At 34.6% G+C, this 20,732-nt stretch overlaps 1 protein-coding gene and 1 pseudogene across 1 annotated transcript; one reads left to right on the plus strand and one right to left on the minus strand.

Moving 5' to 3' along the window:
• Positions 1-15,536: 15,536 nt before the first annotated feature.
• On the minus strand, positions 15,537-16,222 carry LOC110933034 (annotated as a pseudogene).
• Positions 16,223-18,173: 1,951 nt separating this feature from the next.
• LOC110933033 (protein FAR1-RELATED SEQUENCE 5-like) lies at positions 18,174-20,502 on the plus strand. Its single transcript, XM_022176276.1, has 6 exons — positions 18,174-18,267; positions 18,812-19,355; positions 19,714-19,847; positions 19,943-20,067; positions 20,195-20,375; positions 20,486-20,502. The coding sequence occupies exons 1-6, from the start codon at positions 18,174-18,176 to the stop codon at positions 20,500-20,502; spliced, it is 1,095 nt and encodes a 364-aa protein (XP_022031968.1).
• Positions 20,503-20,732: the final 230 nt, after the last annotated feature.

A 20,732-nucleotide genomic window follows, 5' to 3' on the forward strand; every position in this document is an offset into this window, starting at 1 on the left:
ATATACATATATGTATAGTAAAAAGATTAACAATATACACATGTGTATAAATCTCAAAAAAAAAAAAAAAATTGCATTTTTCACCTTTTTTTTTTTTTTTTGCATTTTTTGCTTAGGGAAAATGTGTTGTCCAGATTGCTTCTCAAAGTTTCTCAAATATGGTGGACTTCTCTTAATATCGCTACCCTATATATATATATATATATATATATATATATATATATATATATATATATATATATATATATATATATATATATATATATATATATATATATATATGTAGGAGAAGGATCCGTTAGGATCCATCCTTTTGAGGGGTTTAGTTTTTAGCATTTTAGCTTGGAGGAGGGGGGGGGGGTTTGGTTTTTGGGGGGTGGGCGGGTTTAGGGGTTTTTTTTTTTTTTTTTGGGGGGGGGGGATGGGGGGTAGGGGTTCGGTTTTTTTAGGTTATTTTAGCTATTCTAGATTGTGTTCAGTTTGATAAAGGTGGTTCTCGCAATAAAGGTGTTTCTCGCATGAACCTTACTCTATATATCTGTTAATTAACAAATCATCCTCGCAGAACTCCTAATAAAAAGAATTTGGGGACACTTGAACACTACCAACGGGCTGGTATGTAGGAATATCTACAACGAAAAATTGACACATCAGTCGTTTATAAAAACAGTGATAAGAACATGTTTCTAAATTTGATAAAAACACTATATGAAGAAATAACACTATCTGTTTCCTGTAAAGACACTATACAACTTAGTTAACAAATAATCTGTTGATTTAAAATACTTAATAATAATAAAACACTATGACGAATAAAATAAATATGTCTACACAGAATATAACAGTATTGGTGTGGGGTAAAACACTATGAAAAGAAATTAAGATTCCTGTACATAATATAACACTATAGATTGTGGATACAAACACTATACATCTAAATATCAAAAAAAATTAAATAACTCTGTTAATGATAAAACCCTACAACATAGAATTCAATGTATAAAACACAATGAAGGGGAATTCAGATGTGTGAATAGAATATAACACTATTGTTCATACATATGACACTATACACCTAAATATGAAAAAAAATATCTTTGTTAATTATAAAACACTACAAAAACTTACTAAAACAAAGGTAAACAATTCAATGTATAAAACACTATGAAATGAAAATAAGATGTGTGAACAGAATATTGATCATGCATATAACACTACACATCTAAAAAACTATAAAACAAAATATTGATCATGCATATAACACTACACTATAAAACACTACAGATCATGCATATAACACTACATATCTAAAAATCAAAAAAATAATAAAAAAAACGTGATCAAGAAAAAACAGTAAAAGAACATTACCCTAAACAACTTAATGTATAAAACACTACATATACACAAAATCAAACCATACTAATGTCCTGTAAAAACGGCATATTAAAAAACAAAACGTCGAACAAATAACACTAACTATCGGAACATGATAACTATTAAGAGATTAAAATACTATGATACACATGTACCTGCATCGCCAGACTCCATTGAAATTGATATAAAACACCAGAATCGAAGAAGGGCGCAGACGTTAAACAACTGTATTGTATCTATGGATTTGATAAGCCTTGTTGTATTTATAATTGATGACGTAGATAACAATCGTATTGGATCTTGCAAAAAATATACAAAATTCGATCCAATCCCTAAACAATCTCATCGGTAGTAATTTTTTCCAGTTATATTGTAAATCAATTAAATGACAAAAATGTACAATTACTAATCTACCCTTTTGAATTAATTAAGAGGAGGGACATTTGTCATTCCCAGATTATTTCTTACACTTTTTACAAAAGATGGACTTTGTACAGGATCTTTTACCTATATATATATATATATAGGGAGAGGATCATGAGAAAACTAGATATAAATGAGAAAACTAGATATAAATGAGAAAACTAGAAAACTAACTAAAATCCACTAAAAAGGAGGGGGAGGGAGACTTTTAATGAAGGAGTGGGGACTTTTAATGAAGGAGGGGTAAAATTGGAAAAAAAATATATATAACTTTTCAAACATTTCCCATTTCTCCATACGTTATCATTTTAAAACAAAAATGGCACCATAAGATCACAGATTTTCTTATCTTTCATTCAAGTATATTCGAGCATATTTTTTATGACATAAAAAAGACTTATGGTGTTTTCAACACTATTATTATAGTAGTGCACATGTGCAATATAACATGTACTACAATTGCATTACATGCTTAAAATTAGCTTTTTGAGTCTAGTTTAGCTTTTAGGGTTAGTTTTTTCGGAGGTTTAGGATTAGGATTAGGTTTTTGGGTGTGGGGGAGGGGGGTTTAGGTATTTTTTTTTGTGGGGGGGGGGGGTTAGGTTTTTTTCAGGTTTATGTTTAGGGTTTAGTTTTAGGTTTTCGGGAGGGTGGGGGTGGGGGTGGAGGGTTAGGTTTTTGGGGGTGGGGGGTTAGGTTTTTGGTGGGAGGGTGAATTTAGGTTTTTGGGGGTGGGGGGTTAGGTTTTTGGGGGGTGGGGGGGTTAGGTTTTTGGGGGGTGTCGGTGGGGGGTGAGTTAAATGGTTTAGGCTTTCCGTATTAGTGCACATGTGCAGTACAACAAAAAAAAATTTTTTTTTTTTGAAAATTTTTTTCCATACATAAAAAGTATCTATTTTTCTTTAAAAAATTGTAAAAAAAAATTGGTATTTTTTTAGGTTTTTCTAGTTAGTTTTTGGATTTCTCATTTAAACTAGTTTTCTCATGATCCATCCCCTATATATATATATATAGCCAGGATCATTTCAGAAGCATAAGTATTTACAGAACTCATAATAAACAATCTTTTTATTTATATATTTTTGTGTTTAGGATAATTTTATTATTTATTATGTGTATTTTTACGATTACATACATGTTAAGAAAATTTTATCATTTTTATATGTAATTTTATAATTACACATATGTAAACTAGTTTGTTATAGTTATGACACATATGTATAATTTTGGCAATTAAACATATGTAAACTACTATTAACATTTATGTAATCTAAGAAATACATATAATAGATGAGTTCATTTTATCATTAGGAGAGTTCTGAAAGTTCTGTAGTTATTTAAAGTTCTGAAATGAACTCAACCCTATATATAGTACTAGTTCATATATGTTTAATTGCCAAAATTATATATTTGTGTCATAACTAATTACATATATGTAAAAAAACTAGTTTACATATGTGTAATTACATATAAAAAATGATAAAATTACTCTTAACATGTATGTAATTATAAAAATACAAATAATAAATGATAAAATTATCCTAAACATAAAAATATATATAAAAAAAGATTGTTATTGATACAGTTTGTGGATGCGACTCGCTCGGTTCGACAACATTACCAAGTGAACACCGAAACCCGATATCCTATGTCGTGTCTCGGTACGTAATCAACTGTGTCTGCAAGTTCTGCATATTCTGCTGGTTGTTGAAATATCTTTCTGTTGCTGCTGTTTCTTTATACTCTGAAAATTGTGGCCATTGACGAAAAACCAGCACATTGCCTGCATGACGAAAAACCTGCTATGTATGCTGTTGATGAAAAACTGATAAGCCTGCATGACGAAAAACCTCCTATGTATGTTGTGGATGAAAAACCTGCACATGCTCCTGACGAAAAAACCTACACGCTCATGTATGACGAAAAACCTCATAAACATAAGGTTTTCGTCGTGTTGGTATTTCGTGGGAGTCTTTCGTCGCTGCAGGATGTTTGTCGAGGTAATTCGTCGCTGAAGGTCCTTCGTCGACCTGCAGCCTATATATATATGCACAGAAGCCAGAAGCCAGAAAGGAGAACAAAAGCACAAGAAAGCACACACCAGAGACCACAAGAACGAGAGAACAGTGAGTTTGTGAGACTCTTGTAAACAGTGTACTAAAACTTTGCTGATCTATAATATACAAGTGAACTTTAAACTGTGAATTTGTGTGCTTTTCTGTTCTGGATCTCGGTTTGCTTACCCGGTTGGATTCCGCACAACCGGGTTTGTTCGTATCACAAGGATTAGGCGACTAGATCCTCCGCTAGTGGACAACTCTCTTCCTTGTTAAAACCGACTCGTTTTCTTGTGATTTCGAAGATTTTCGTGTATTTTTAGAAATTCTTCTTGAGTTTTAATGTTTTGGAAGTCATATTTTCTGGAAAAATAGTTTGAGATCCTTGAAAATCTTGGTATTTTGCTTTTTAGTTTGATCAAAAACCTTGTTAAATTCATGTTTACATGTTAAGGTTGGGTTTTTATTTAACTTTTGTGCAAAATTGTAGTTCAGAAATATCTACGGTGACCGGAAAACTCATAGTGTTCTTCATATATTCAAAAAGTTCATATTGTTCTTCAAAATATAACCTGCTTTTGATCTTGGTTAAATTATTGTTGAAGTGTTAAGGATTATAATATAATTGTTTGACAATCTTGACACAAGGCATAATGTATGGTTGGTAAGTCAGTGACATGGGTCTTTGAAAAGGTATGGGCAAGGTATGGTTGTTTGACTATTGTGTTCAACAACTTTAAGAAGAAAAGATCTATCTTTTTTTTTTTGAAAATATCTCACCAACTTTGTGCACATTAGTCAACGAAAAACCTTTTCTTTATTTGATTTGTCTTTGACGAAAAACCTATTTTTCGTCACAATTGGTCTAGACGAAAAACCTTATTTTTTCGTCACTTTGTCTTTTACGAAAAAAACTAGTATTTCGTCAGTTAAGGTCTTTCGCCAAGAACCAAATTTTTCGTGGGTCACTCTTGTCATTTTTTTAACAGAAGCTTTCAAAAATTGTCTTCACGAATTGTTTTAAGTGATTTAAGCAGGTATTCATTATTATATATCCAAAATGAGTTCAGATTGGTGGGGTATTCCATCCAATACGGAGAGCAAGTATAGAAGCATGGGTTTATCACCATCATGGGCCGAATCTCCCACACCCGCATCTTCGTCTATTCCATCTCAAACGAATCAAATTTCGACAAGTCAATGGGCATTCGTTTCAAATCAAAATCAAAGTATTCAAAGTATACTTTTAAGCGAAAGTGAAACCGGAAGCCTTAATCGTCCACCGAAGCTAATGCACATGAATGAATATCCTGGATGGGAAGAAAGATTCCATACGTGTGTTCTTGGGCAAAACACGGAATTGTGGTTATGTTTTACTACAGATTTCGATCAAGCACTTGAGGTTGCCGCTTCAACTGCCGCGACATTTGCAGATCTTACGGCAGACGAGAAAAAGGCATATGATTTAGAAAAGAATGCATATTCTATTCTAACTCAAGCGTTGAGAAAGGATATATATCATCAGTTTGTCAGCTTCAAGACGTCAAAGCGGTTAGGGGTGTCACACCCCCAAAATCCACCATGCATAGTATCACCACTTGGAGGCGTGACATGACCAGGATCGAGCCACCAATCATATTGAACAACTTAATTAAGTAAATAAAATCATCCATAATACAATTGGTGACCAAAGCAATGTAACTAAGTTCAAATTAAACAGCGGAAGCATAAACGTAAATCCAAAAACATAAGTCCATAGTTTATAAGTTTAAAGTCCAAAGCAAAAGTTTAATAAGTTCATAAGGATTTAAATATTAAGCACGGAACATAACAGTCCGTATCCCACAACAACTCCTTCCTCGTGCAAGCTCCAAGCATTTAACGACCTGCAAGGCATGTAACAACGAGTCAACAACAAAGTTTAGTGAGTTCACAGTTGGTTGATTAGTTTTAAGTTGTTTCTGAAAACGTGGTTTGTCTTTCGTTGGCGTAATTGCCATGGGGGTTACCCCGTAGTTGAAAGCATGATTAACCAGTTCATTCTTTATTACCTAAACCATATCCATGATCAGTGGGGGCTTCCCCATGTGAACCATTAGACCGTACCATATCGACTACTAATGCAAATAAGTTGTGCCCCACATCAGTGTCTATCATCACTAACAGTTTGCCATAGTCCATTAGTACACGCCCGTCCGACTGGCACGATGTGAGGTTTGTTAAACCTAATAGCGCTATTAACTAATGACCCGCTCGCCATTAGCCTCGGCGATTAAGTCGATATAAATTGAGGGACTTCATGATAGAGTTTTGTCTAGTAAGTTTTAAGGTTATTGTCCTACCCAAGTAGGAGGAATGTACATATTCTACCCAAAGAGAATACGCATGATTAATATTGGCATCCTACCTATGGAGGATGGTCGTACATATCCTACCAAGGAGGATATATAGATCTCGTTTTAAATTCTTTAACCCATTCCCAACCACCGGGAATCCCATGCCTTAGAAAGTGTGTGAACTCACCTCGGTTTGCTCGTTTAGATTCTCAAATATAGCTAACGGTCAAAGTCAGTCAATCACGTCCTAGTAGGATTACTACTTAGTTTATTAGTGACTTCAAATAAGCACAAAGTTCCTACACGTGTCTATCACATAACAAGCATCACATCAACAGTTCATACTCATATCAACATTCCACCTATAGCTACTCAAGAACATGCATACGATATTGCACATATTACTTTCATTGATATATGACATGTTAGATCATCCTCAAATAATATACTCGACATTTAGACACGCGAATTACTACTTCTGTCATTTCAACTTAAATATCCAAAACTGGGCTGTTTTCGGGCATTTTAATAAAATAGTTAACTTGTTCCAAAAATTCCCAACTTTTTACAGAAAGCTTTAAACGATCCAAATGTTATTGTGTAAAAATCTCCGGATCCAATTAATCACTAATATTTTATAAAAATTCATTTTCCGGACTACAATCAGATTCATCTTTTTCTGATTGCAGTCCACGGAATAATTTATTAAAAATTCATCGTAAGTCCGATTTAAGAAATCCAGTGGGACAATTACTATGACATCAATGTCCATCTACGGTACCAATTTCATGACCTAGTTCTACCCAGGTTTCAAGTTATGATGAAGAATATAACACATATTTTCAGCAGCAAAAATGCAGCTTTAGCTGCTGTTACAAAACGACACTTTAAAAATAGTAAACGAAGTCCAAAAATTATGATTCCAGTGCCATAAAACCGTATTTCATAATACATAAATCTAGGCTTCAGAAAATACAGTTTTCGTGTTATTAAGGTCCTGTTACAGCCAACTAAAGTTGGCTGTAATCACCAATCAGACTCCTGTTTTCAGCTTTTAGCTTTCTAACTCGTGTTCGATCAATTCCGTTAACATGTTTAGTGATCGACAACAACATCAAACATCAATATTAACAAGCAAATCACCAGATAATCAACAAGAATCAAAACAACTTCATATTAACATCATGTTTTCATCTTACTTCATCATCATGTTACTTTATAGTCAAGACTTTGTTTATGACCCTATAGTGTTCATGGATTCTCATCATCAAATAACTATTAACCACTTAAATAACATGAAAAATGAACGGATCTAAGTTCTTACCACTAGCTCAAGGCTAGGGGAGTTCGAGTGTAGAAAAGTGATGGTTAATAGCAAACGAAGAAGGTCCTTCCACTTCCGAGAGCACCAAGCTTCGTTATGCACCTTGTAGCACCTTTGTATGGCCTTGGAAAGCTTGCAAGTGACCAAGTGATGGTGGTGGTGGTGCCACTAGGGGCGGCCGAGATCAAGAAGAGAGGAAGGAGAGTGTTTGAGTGAAGTGTGTGTTGAGTAGTGAGAGAAGGGTAGACCTGTGGGTAATATTTATAGACTCCATCTTACCATTGTCTTATGGGTAACATGTCTCTAATCTAGCAACATGATCAAATTAAATAATGAAAGAAATCAAAGGGGTGTCCTTCTTATCTCCTAACGAGTTTGGGGGGGGGTTGGTTTAGTTAGGTTTCAACTAGTTAGTTGGTGATCTCAGTTGAAATCAAATGTTAAGTTAATGCTTTATGTGTGTTACGTAATATATAGTGTGTTAGGGTGTTCGGGGACCCTAACTAGCTCAGAAAAACAATAACAATGTGTTTGACAATATTTTTGTGTTTCGGGTAAAGTCCGGTTGTTCGGTTCGGTGTTGTTCCGTTAAAGTGCTTAATTACTTCGTAACGTGTCTGTTATGTATATTTTTGTAACACTTTTAATTTATAACACTTAGGAAAACACACAGGACCATTTAGTAACTTTTCTGTACACTACTAGTATGTTAACAAGCACATGTAAGTATAACACAGAAATCAGAAAGCAGTTAAATGATTTAGCACAGTCATTAAGCACTTTAATTATCATTAATAAATTGTACGTAATACATGTAATTTTGAGGGTTGTCACAATGGGATGTATTGAAGACGAGAGGTCTAGGAAATGAAGCGTCACGCAAATTGCGACATGATCTACTCAAGAAGGAGTTTGATGGCTTCACATGTATGGAAAGGGAGTCTTTGGGAGACTTGACAAGTCGATTTTATCACTTGTTGATTGAGTTAAATAACTTTGGGGTAGTAGTGACTCTAGAAGAAGTTGTCATCAAGTTTGTCGATGCATTACCAGCTCAATGGAATGGTTTCTTGGAAATCTTGAAATACAATGGCACTTTGGCTAAGACAAACATAAATGGGAACCAGAATCCGTTCAGGAATCAAGGCAATCAAGGCAACCAGCAAAATCAGAATCAAAACAGGAATAACGAGCGTACGTTGATGCCTGTGAACAATCCAAATCAAGCAGGAGCATCAAATGCCAATCAGGCTCTTGTGGTACAAGTCGATGAAGGTTGTGACTGGTCGATTCAGTTGGGAAGTGATGTTCAAGATGGAACAACTTGTTTTGTTGCGGTTGTCAAGGATCTGAAACACACCAGTGGTGGAGAATCTTCCGCCAGTGGTGGAGAATCATCTGAAGATGAAGATAGTTCTGGTTACAGTTGAAGATGAAGAATCCTCAACTTCAGGCGATGATCATTTGGATGAAACGTCAAGTGTGTCTGTCGATGCAAATGTTGATGACTTGTTGGGAGAAGCTGCAACAGGGAATGACAGAAGATCAATTCTGGTGGATAAAGCTGCTTATTCTTCTTTGTCTATTCATTCAGCCTTTATGGCTAATGTGGGCGGTTCATCAAACATTAATCTGACACACGAAGATTATCAGCAGATTGATAAGGAGGAAATGGATATGATGGACATCAAATGGGCTTTCGCTAGTGCTGTTAGGCGAGCTAAAGACTTCATGGAAAGGACTGGTAGAACCAGCTTGGAAAGAAAGAAAGATAGCAAGTATGGATTCGATAAACAATCAGTCAAGTGCTTCAATTATGGTGAACGAGGTCACTTCAAGAGAGAATGTACAAAGCCAGCTCAACATGGGAACAAGATGAACCTCGGATACAAGTTGCAAATAAACGAGTTTGCTACCAAGTTGCGAATAAACGAGTTTGCTACCAAGACTCACCATGAGTTTAGGAAAACCCATGCCGACTCCAAGGGTGGCCACTTCATTGCTTTTCACGGGATTCGTAAGACCAACTTGAGTTCCAGTTATAATGATATCGATATAAATGCTATTCCACCGAGGATGGATTGGAGGGAACATATCGCTGTCACCCGTGTGAAAAATCAAGGACAATGCGGTAACACGTTTTGTCTCATTTACATACAAGTTAGTCTTTTGGGGTGGGCCCTCTCCCAAGTTTGTGAGAGAAGAGGGTAAATTTAACACCACCCTTTGTCTCTATAACTAAGGTTGGTTAATTACATATTTATATTGAAATTAATACATAAAATAGTAACTTTAGATTACCCTTGTAGTGATATGATCCTGTAACCATATTTAACACAAACAATTATCTATATATTCAAAACACTAACGTTATATTCTTCTAATCAACCAACCAATGGGGTGATGGTCCATTGACAAAGACAAAGTCTTTAAACACATGTGTTTAGAAAGGGAAAGTCTTGGATTCAAGTCCCACAGACAACAGAGATTAAAAAAATTGCAGTTCAAAAACAAATATTTTTGTAACCATATTTTAACACAAACAATTATCTATATATTCAATAATGTTATATTTTTGTAACCATAAACAATTATCTATAGTCAAATTGATAATGTTATATATATCTTTTTAACCATATATAACACAAACAATTATCTATATTCAAAACAATGATGTTATATTTTTGTAACCATATTTAGCACACATAGTTACAAATAATTTTGGTGTCGAGTTTACAGGAAGTTGTTTCGCATTTGCTGCAGTGGGTGCAATTGAAGGAATAAACGCCATCAGAACAGGTCAACTCTTATCATTATGAGAACAACAACTTCTTGATTGTGATTGGAGCGACAGAACCTTCCATTGCGACGGAGGGCAGGTCTGTGGCGTATTTACTTTCGTCAAAGAGCATGGAGGTATAGCTACAGATGAATTCTACCCTTATGTAGATAAAAGGGAAATATGCCATACATCTAAGGTACAAACAAAACTAATGAATATAGTATAGATAACTAGATTACAATCCTTGTTATATCAAGTACAAACAGCTTTTAACATACGAATTGTACAAATAATTATAGCAATTATGTTCGAACCACTGTAAGTATTATTACACTACCCTGTTGAAGTAGCGTAAATGCATAATAATAAATGCTATAGTTCATTTTGTTGAAGTGTAATACTTATTACTCTACAACAGATGAACTAGAGTAATATTAGCGCTACTTTAAAACTGTACCGTAATAGTAATTCTTCTAGTTGAACATACGTACTTTAGTTTTTTGTATCATTCGCATGTTAAAAACTATTTGTATTTGATTCTAACAATCTGTGTTTTGAAACCAGTATGGTCATCACTCGGTAACTGTTGATGGAACCAAGTAATTGTCAGAACACGATGAAGAAGCGCTATTGAAAGCAGTGGCACATCTGCCTGTAACTTTTCAAATGGATCCTGGCGGTGACGGTTTCATGTTCTACAAAGAGGTAACATTTCAATCACGCATCGTTCATTTGTTATCGATATGTTGTTTAATAGTTCATGGTGTTTAGGGAATTTTTAGTGGACCATGTGGAATGGAGCTGATGCACGCGATGTTGATAGTTGGATACGATCAGGTCCTGACGGAACCAAGTACTGGATTGTTAAGAACTCGTGGGGCGAAGGATGGGGAGAGAAGGGATATATTCGTATGCTGCGCGGTACGAGTATCCAAGGAGTTTGCAACATGTATGGGCATAGTAATTTCCCTCTTAAATCTCCCGAAACTAAAAATGTTGAACTCTAGAATACAATTTTAATTATGTTCACTCTTCATTTTATATGTAACCATCCGAGAGAGAAAACATGTCTAATGAGATTTTTTTTTGTTACTTTATGTTTCGATTATGAGATTTATTTTCTTGATAGATTATATAACATGAAGAATACACATAACAGACGGTTCACAAGCATAAACGAACGAACACGCATGAATATAAGCGAATAAGCGTAAACAAAAACAAACAAGCACCAATTAAAAAAAGACGAAATTGGATTTTAATAATCTCACCTAGAGGTGGTTGGCCATTGGCACTATCACCATTGAATATTACCACTAGCAGTCCCACCCTTTAAGTATTTTTTTTCTCACTGCATCTCCATTGTAAACAAATTTAACATAGTTAAGTTTTTTTTTCCGAATTCCGAGGATATGAGTTGATTGATGTAAAACTTACCTCGAAACGGTGTTCCAAATGAGGGAAACGATGCTTCAATTCGGGTGTTTAAACTTCCAATTGATAAAATTTAAGTCGTTTGGAGCACCGTTTCGAGATAAGTTCTACATCAATCAACTTGTATCCTGTTCTAATCAAATGCCCTAAAACATCAGTTCGAAAATGATAACAGCATAATGAACCTTAGCATTTTCAGGGGTCGTCTACTACAAAGAATGGTTGTAACGAATAATCCATCCTTAGACTTCCTCACCATTAAATTTTGGGAAATCAAGCCGACCGTGCGAACCAGCCGTTGATCTTGGTGTCCTGTACCCCTATCATTACCCAATTTGCTGTTAATCTCCGCCATTTGAGTAACTAATGTTGTCATACTGATCTGCAATAATCTAATAGCTCTGGTCTAAAATTGCTTCTTGCCCTTCAATTACTCTTGTGCTGTCTTGAGTTAACTTTTCCAATTTTTCCATTTCTTGGTGTCTCATCGGCATAAACAACGATCGTAACCCTAAGTTTCCCAATTTGATTATAGAAAAAACACGCAATTGTAGATTGCCGTAACCTTGAGTTGAAACGAAAACGAAGAACAAAATCGATGAGTTCGAAGTGAAATTGATCAAAAGAGTGATCAATTTCGGTGAATTGAAATGTAGTCGAGTTTAAATTGATTGATCGGAAGAGTGATCAATTTCAGCGAATTGTACGAAAGCTGATTGATCGATTTGAATGCGGAATTTGATGAATTAGGGTTTAAGTTCAAGGGCGTCCAGATGATCGAACAGCTCTGATACCAACGTTGCAATAAGAAATTGAGAAGAATCATAAGAGGAACAAGAGTCAATTCATTATGGAGATAAGATCTTTACAACTGATTACAACAGCTTATAACGATCTGATTCCAGTTCGTTACTTTTTTTCTAATAATATACCCTCTAAGAATACAACAATTACACATAAGACCCTCTACTTGTTTTGACATGTAACACCTATAAAGTAGTTTTAGTACATGTGTGGCTTCCATATACAATATCCCTAAAAAAACTAACACCAACTTTCAACTTCTTGCTGTCAAGATTAATACGAACAGATAATATGTCCTGGCTTTTCTCCAGTTGTATTTTCTCTTACATCTTCCACTACATATGTACATGTATATAAAGATAGAGTTGGATGAATAAGAATACACTTCTCATATTTCTCTTATTTTATTTTACACAAACTCATCACTACATATGAAAATTGTCTTCTTGTATAGAACCCGAAGTTCTAATTATAAAGAACCCGAAGTTCTCCTAGATTATCCATTATATACCCATGCTTGTTATTAAATGCATGTCTCTTTCTTTTGTAGATAAAATGTCTAACTTATCAAAGCTTGAATTCACCGCACTTGACATCTCGGGTAACAACTACCTCCCATGGACTCTTGATGCTAAAATTCATTTGACAGCAAATAATTTGGGGGAGACAATTATTGATGGTAATCAAACTTCACCTCAAGATCAAGCGAAAGCTATGATATTCCTCCGCGATCATCTTCACGAAGATTTAAAGCGGGAATATCTAACTGTTGGGGACCCCCTTGAATTATGGACAAACATCAAAGAACGTTTTGACCACCAGAAGTTGGTCTTACTCCCCAAAGCCCGCTATGAATGGCTTCATTTACGACTACAAGATTTTAAGACTGTCAGTGAATATAATTCTGAGTTAAAATTATGTGGTGAAAAAATAACCGATGAAGACATGCTTGAAAAAAGTTTCTCAACGTTATATGCCACAAACATGCTCCTGTCGCAACAATACCGGGAACGTAAATTTACTAAATATTCTGAATTCATATCATGCCTTCTGGTTGCGGAGCACAACAACAAGCTCCTACTACAAAACCATTAATCGCAACCAGCCGGTGCAAGCCCATTCCCTGAAGCAAATGTCGCTTATTATCAAAGCGGACGAGGTAGACGTAGAGGCCACGGCCCCAGCAGAGGTCGTGGTCGTGGTCGAGGACTAGGATATACATGGCATCGACAGTCCCAGAACACTAAAAATAGCGATGGTGAATCGAGTCGACATAATATGGGGCGACCTTGAAAAGGGAAAAGTAGCGGGAACCAAAGCAACATTTGTTATAAATGTGGGATGTCAAATCATTGGTCCTGCACATGTGGCACCCCTAAACACCTCGCTGAGGCATTTCAACGCATGATGAAAGAAAAAGGAAAGAATGTTGAAACTAATATGATTGAGGATACACCTCCAGCCACGATACCAGACGTTCATTTGGATGCATGTGATTTCATTGAAAATATTCGTGATGTTTAAACATATTTAATGTACCTTTTATGTTTTACTTTTCACATTGTGACCTTTGTATTTGGTTTTGGTTTGAAACTCTTGCAATGTTTCATTTTACTTCTTTGCACTAACTTTTATTTATTTTTATTTCCTGAAAAAAATATGTATGCTAGCTCCAGTAGAGCTATTATTGGTGATGAATGTCTAGTATATAGCGGTAGTAGTAATAATATTCTCAAAGATATGAGATTTTTTCTCTTAGTTGTCTCCGGCAGAGACACTGATTGGTACTATATCTAGTGTCAGTAACCTTATCAAAGGCTCCGGTAGAGCACAAATAACATTATCTTCGGGTACCCAATTAAGTATTGATAACACATTATATTCTAGTAGACCCAAAAGAAATTTGCTCAGCTTTAAAGACAATCGAAAAAACGGTTACCACCTAAAAACAATAGCTGAAAATAAAATTGAATATCTTCAAATTACTTCAAGCAAAAATGGTCAAGAAACCATTGTTGAACAATTAGAAGCCTTATCCTCTGGATTATATTGTACTAATATCAATCCTATGGAATCATACATGTTGAGTAACCAAAAGCTGTTAGATAAAGACACATTCAATATATGGCATGACCGTTTAGGTCACCTGGTAGCATAATGATGAGACGAATAATCAAAAGTGCAACTGGGCACCCTCTTAAAAACTTAAAAGTTTAGCTACCACAAGACTTTACATGTGCAGCATGCTCTCTGGGCAAATTTATTACTTGGCCCTCACAAACTAAATTGATACATGAAACCCCATCATTTTTAGAAATAATCCAAGGGGATATTTGTGGGCCTATTCACCCTCTGTGTGGTCCATTCTGTTAATTCTTGGTCTTAATTGACGTATCCTCAAGGTGGTCACATGCGAGTCTTTTACCTACTCGAAATGTAGCATTTGCCCGACTTCTAGCTCAAATCATAACAACTGAGAGCTAATTTCCCGGACAATCAAGGTTCTCCATTCATTGTTGATTTAGTAAATTCTCTATCTAGTCATGTATAACAAATAATTAGTGAAGTTGCTCAAATAATGCATACTCAAAAAGACTATCTAGAAGAAAATACAAAAATATTAATATTACTATAGGTTTGTCTTTCTAACATTATTTCATTAACAAATATGCCTAAGTACGTTTTGACCCGTTATCAACCGGCCATTTTTCCACCACAAACTTTGATTATTAAAGACGTTAACATATAAAATGACCAAAAATGACAATTCTAGTGAAAAATGAGATACAATATTTTAGATGAGAACAAAAAACTTGAATGAGGTTAAAAATTGTATTTATAAATAATTAGGACAGAGGCTGCTTACCCAACGACTAAAGTACCTCTTTCATGCCCACCTTCCTTATGCACACTATCTTGTTGTTGCTCCTAAGCATCAAAAACACAAATAGTATAAGTTTAATGTTGCCTTTAAAGGACCATTATTTAACATGTAACTTCTTTCATGACCTCATATTGTTCGAAGCATAATCTGTTGCTTGTATTTCATTAAGATTGAAGTCACTGGCCATGGAGTAATCGGATTGCACGTTTGCTGAACTTGAAGAAGAGCCTTCCCCTCTAGCCCGTGCTAGCTTCTCAAATCCCTCTTTTTAGGACAAAAAATAAATCAACAATAAGGCTGTGTTTTTGTGCTAATCAATTTTTTTATGAACACCTGATTCAGGCTAAGTATAGTTCTAACCTGCTTCCCTCTGGAAGACCTCCTGCTTTTCATGGTATATATTTGCAGCAAGAAATTATCATTAATTAGAATGTTAATAGATTCATATAATAAGTTTGTAAAATAAATCTTGAAAGAAAACCATCTCAACTGTAATCAGAATCCTCCATCAGTTTCATGGCATCTTCAGTTAGTTGATCAAACACAACTTTTGTTACAACTGATATATTTTCCTTTCTACTACCAGAACTCCTTTCCGCCTTCTTAAAGCTTGCAGAACCTAAAAAGAGAATTATCCTTGAGATGAGATTACCGGCACAATGATAATATGAATTTAACGTGATTGTGTCATCATAAGAAACTTACCGTTTCCCCTGGTTCAAGCACATCAGCAGTCCGTCTCTTAATCTTCCCTATAGAATGACTTGTAAGGTCAGCAGCTTCAACTTTAATGTATGTGGCCATAGATTGTCTTTGTGCAATATTTGGATTAGAATCGATGCTATCAAGCCATGCATCCTACAAAGATACTTGAAGAATGAGGGTAAAAATAACCTTCATTCCTGTCTGGTCAAAATAACCTTCATTCCTTTCTTGTTCAAGATTGAAGGGTTCGAGCTGAATTCCAACATCTTCGAGTTGCACATCATCCTGCAAAACGCAACCCCAGTTCTAAATATATTAAGTAGAGCTTGAAGATCGAATGGCCTCACTAAGGTATACTTTAAGATATAATATATCAAAACATACTAAGGTCAAAATTCTGATTGTAACAGATTTTTTAATGACTAAAGCTATTATTCGATCCATCAGCCACATGTAGCATGTGTATAATATATCTTAATGTTCAACAATAATATCATTAAACCATGTTTCAATACCTAAAATACATGTTTTCTCAATGTCTTCCTGTTAACATGTTCGAGAACAAATCATACAAAACAGACTAGACTAACTGATTTGGAGAAAATAAAAGTATACAAAAACATAACATAATGCAAGCTACAAGACCGGAAATAAAGATTTAATCAAAATTCTTCATAATGCATTTCAGAAGCAGCTACGTCATCAAGAAGATCCCCGGTTGCTTCAATATCATATTCTGAGCGTAGATTATAAACCCTAAACAACATTCAACCATTAACCAAAATCAGATGAAACCGTATATATATATATATATATATATATATATATATATATATATATATATATATATATATATATATATATATATATATATATAGGATAAGGATCATGTGAGAAGTACTAGGCTAATTGAGAAACTTGAGAAGCATTCTGGACCACACATTTTGCCTAAGCAAAAAAATGTAAAAAAATGCAATTTTTTTTTTGGAAAATCAGAGGTTTTTCTATAAGGTTTTAATTTTTAATTTTTTTTTAAATTTTGTTTTTAATTTTTATTTTTTGAGATTTATACACATGTGTATATTGCTAATCTTTTAACTATATATATATATATATGTGTATATTGTCAAATATACATATATGTATATACATGTTTAAAATTGAAAAATAAGTGTTATTTAGGGTTTAGCATTAGTATTTAGGGTTTAGCATTAGGGTTTAGCCTTAGGGTTTAGGGTTTAGCTTTAGGGTATACCATTAGGGTTTAGCAATAGTATTTAGGGTTTAGCTTTTGGGTTTAGCATTAAGTTTAGTTTTAGCTTTTGGGTTTAACTTTAACTTTAGGGTTTGCATAGGGTTTGGCATTAAGGGTTTAGCTTTAGCTTTAGGTTTTAGCATTAGGGTTTAGAATTAGGGTTTAGCTTTAGGGGTTAGAATTAGGGTTTAGCTTTAGGTTAAATTGGTAATTGTATAACCCAATGAATCAGGCCGCTAGTTAAGTCACAATTTCCCCCGCTTAAAACCGTCGTTGTCTCCGATAGCCTGCAAACACAAACCATCGTCATTGTTTCCGATCGCCGGTGGATACGAATCATTTCCATTATCTCCGATCATTTGCAAATTCAAGAAGGAGAAATTCTAGAACTCAAGGTGGAACCCAATTCTCAATAAAAGGTTCTATATACTTATCTTCTTTGTTTATACACGAATTGATGTGTATCTGTAGATAAATATGTAGCAAAATACAACTTACCAAATGAAGATCTCAACAAACCCAGATCTCACCCACCTACCAAATCAAGATCTCAAATCAATGAAATCACCCACTTACCAAATCGCAAATCTAAAATCACCCACTTACCAACTCATGACTTAATCGTTTGATCAATTCAACGATTTTAGGCCTTTTTAATATTCAACCAGTTCTGTATTCATCATCGATTTCTCTATTTGCATGTATGAACTCGGTTTTGTTTTCTTATAATTTGCCCTAATTTGTTGTTGTTTGTTTAATTACAGTCAATCAACTGTTCAGTGGCAAAACAACATGATGTCGAATGTGTCCAGCTCTGTTGATGCACCGAACAATAGCTCTGATGATGCACTGAACAATTCCATTAATACCAATGTTGTTGATGAAGAAGGTACTACTACTCTAGATGTTCACAAGATGATGGATAAACGTTATTGTACAATTTGTGGTGTTTGGGGTTATCATGATGCTAGAAATTGTCCAAAAAATAAAAGTCTAGGGTTCAACATGTTTTTCAAGTAATTTTAGTGTGTATGTATTTGTTTGTATTGTACTTATTTGTGTAGTTGTTTCTTATTTTAATGCAATATCAATATGAGTGTTTATTCTTCTGAATTGTGTGTGCCTTGATGTTTTATCATTTATGTTGTATAGTTTCGACTTAAATTAGTTTCATGAATTGATGTTCTACGTTACACATGTGTAATCGCATACAAACAAATGAGGCTTGCGTGGTTGTTTAAGATCTTGAAAGCAGACATGTGTAATTTGTAAAAGCATCCTGTTGAGATTTACACATGTGTAACTACTGATTGCTTTCTTTTCATCTTGTTCATATTTACACACGTGTAACTGTTTGTTCTATTCTTTGTGTTATTGATGCCAAGTCTTTATCATATCAGATGTTCCATATATTCTATTTTATGTTATTGTAGAGCCACATATACAAGATTTTCAGGAATCGGTTCGTAGTACTTATTATCATTCACCGAATGGCACTAGATATTGGATACCCAATGTATTGGAAGCGTATAAACCTGTTTTGGGTACGGTATTTGCTAAAGAGGAAGATGCAATTTCCATGTATCAGTCATATGCTGAGAAAGTTGGGTTTGATATTAGGTTGTCGACAACTAAGAAATCAAAAGATGGTACTGTTAGACTTAGGTATGTTCTTTGTAGTAGATCGGGAAAGCCCAATTGCCAAAATGTTGATTCAATGCTTTTGAAGTCATCTTCCAAGTTGCCTCGTAGCAGTAATTACAAGGTTTCAGACTGTAAAGCTAAAATAAAGGTTAATGTTTTCAATGGTTATCCTGGTTTACGGTTATATGAATTTGTTGAGTCTCATAATCACCCGTTAGTTTCAATTGAGAACATGGATTTGACGCGCAAGAGGCGGCAACTGGAATTTAGCGACCAAGATTTCATTCATAGGCTAAGTTTAGCTAAAGTTGGCCCGTCAACTGCCTTTAAGATGCAAGTTGTTTTGAAAGGGGGACAACACAACGTGCGTGGTACCAGGATAGAATATAAAAATTTCAGCAAGGATTTAAGAGCTTTCATTGGTTAAGGAGATGCTCAAATGGTTGTAAATATGATGGATAAACGTAAAGTTAATATAGAAAATTACTTTTGCCATTACATAATTCGTCATGGAGAGCTTAGGTCCTTATTTTAGGCAGATGAGGTTATGAAGTGCAATTACAGAGTTTTTGGCGAAGTGTTAGCTTTTCATACCACCTACAAACTAACCAGTAAGAATGAATTTGTTTATTTGTTTTTTCCTATTTTCAGTTGTGTATTTTTTGATTTTTTATTTATTATTATCTTGTAGGTATAATATGATTTTTGTTCCTTTTACGGGGGTTGATCACCATAAGAATTGCGTAACATTTGCGGCTGCTCTTCTTTATGATGAAACTATTGAGTCGTTCACATGGATGTTGGAACAATTTCTTGAAGCACATGGTAAGTGTTTCTATTTTACACATGTGTAACTTTGCTTCACAAAGTTTATGTTTTACACCATAAGAATAGCGTAACTTTGTTTTATTAATTATCAGGTAAACAACCGAGGCTAGTGTTAACCGACCAAGACCCGGCAATGAAACAAGCCATAGCTAAAGTTTTCAATGAATCTGTCCATCGTCTATGTATGTGGCATATTATGGATAAACATCCTCATAAGGTACATTTAATTTAAAAATAATTAATCTTGTCAGTTTTACACATGTGTATTTATGTTTTTCTAGTTTCTGTGTTTTTATTAAACTTGTGTAATAATGGTATTTTATTTTTAAAAATTTTATCTACAGATTGATGGTGATGTGTTACAGAATACCAACTTGAGGGTACGTATACATAAGTTGGTCTGGAATGTTTTTATCGCTCCTGCCACGTTTGAGAAGCGATGGGAGTTATTGACAAATGATTGCAACTTACAGCGTCACAAGTGGTTGTTTGACATGTTTTCTATTAGAGATCAGTGGGTCCCAGGTTATTTTAGGGACATACCAATGTGTTGTTTAATGAAAACAACGTCTAGATGCGAAAGTTCAAACGCGCTTTTTAAGGTAAACTCTAGCGCATCGAATACTTTCGTTCAGTTTATGTTGTGTTTTGAGATAGCAATTGATGGTCAACGCTACCGGCAACGGGTTTCTGAGCATAAAACCGAATCAACTTCTGCCGCCTTTTTCACCATCTGTTTTTCCCTTTTTTCTGTTAAAACAATAGAAAGCAGTTAAAAACATGTATAAACAGCCTACTTAAACATGTGTAAACAGCTTACTTACACATGTGTAAACAGCTTACTTACACATGTGTAAGTGTCTTAATTACACAAATTCAATA

The sequence above is a fragment of the Helianthus annuus genome, chromosome 4, assembly GCF_002127325.2.
Source record: "Helianthus annuus cultivar XRQ/B chromosome 4, HanXRQr2.0-SUNRISE, whole genome shotgun sequence".
In the NCBI taxonomy this organism is placed as follows: Eukaryota; Viridiplantae; Streptophyta; class Magnoliopsida; order Asterales; family Asteraceae; genus Helianthus; species Helianthus annuus.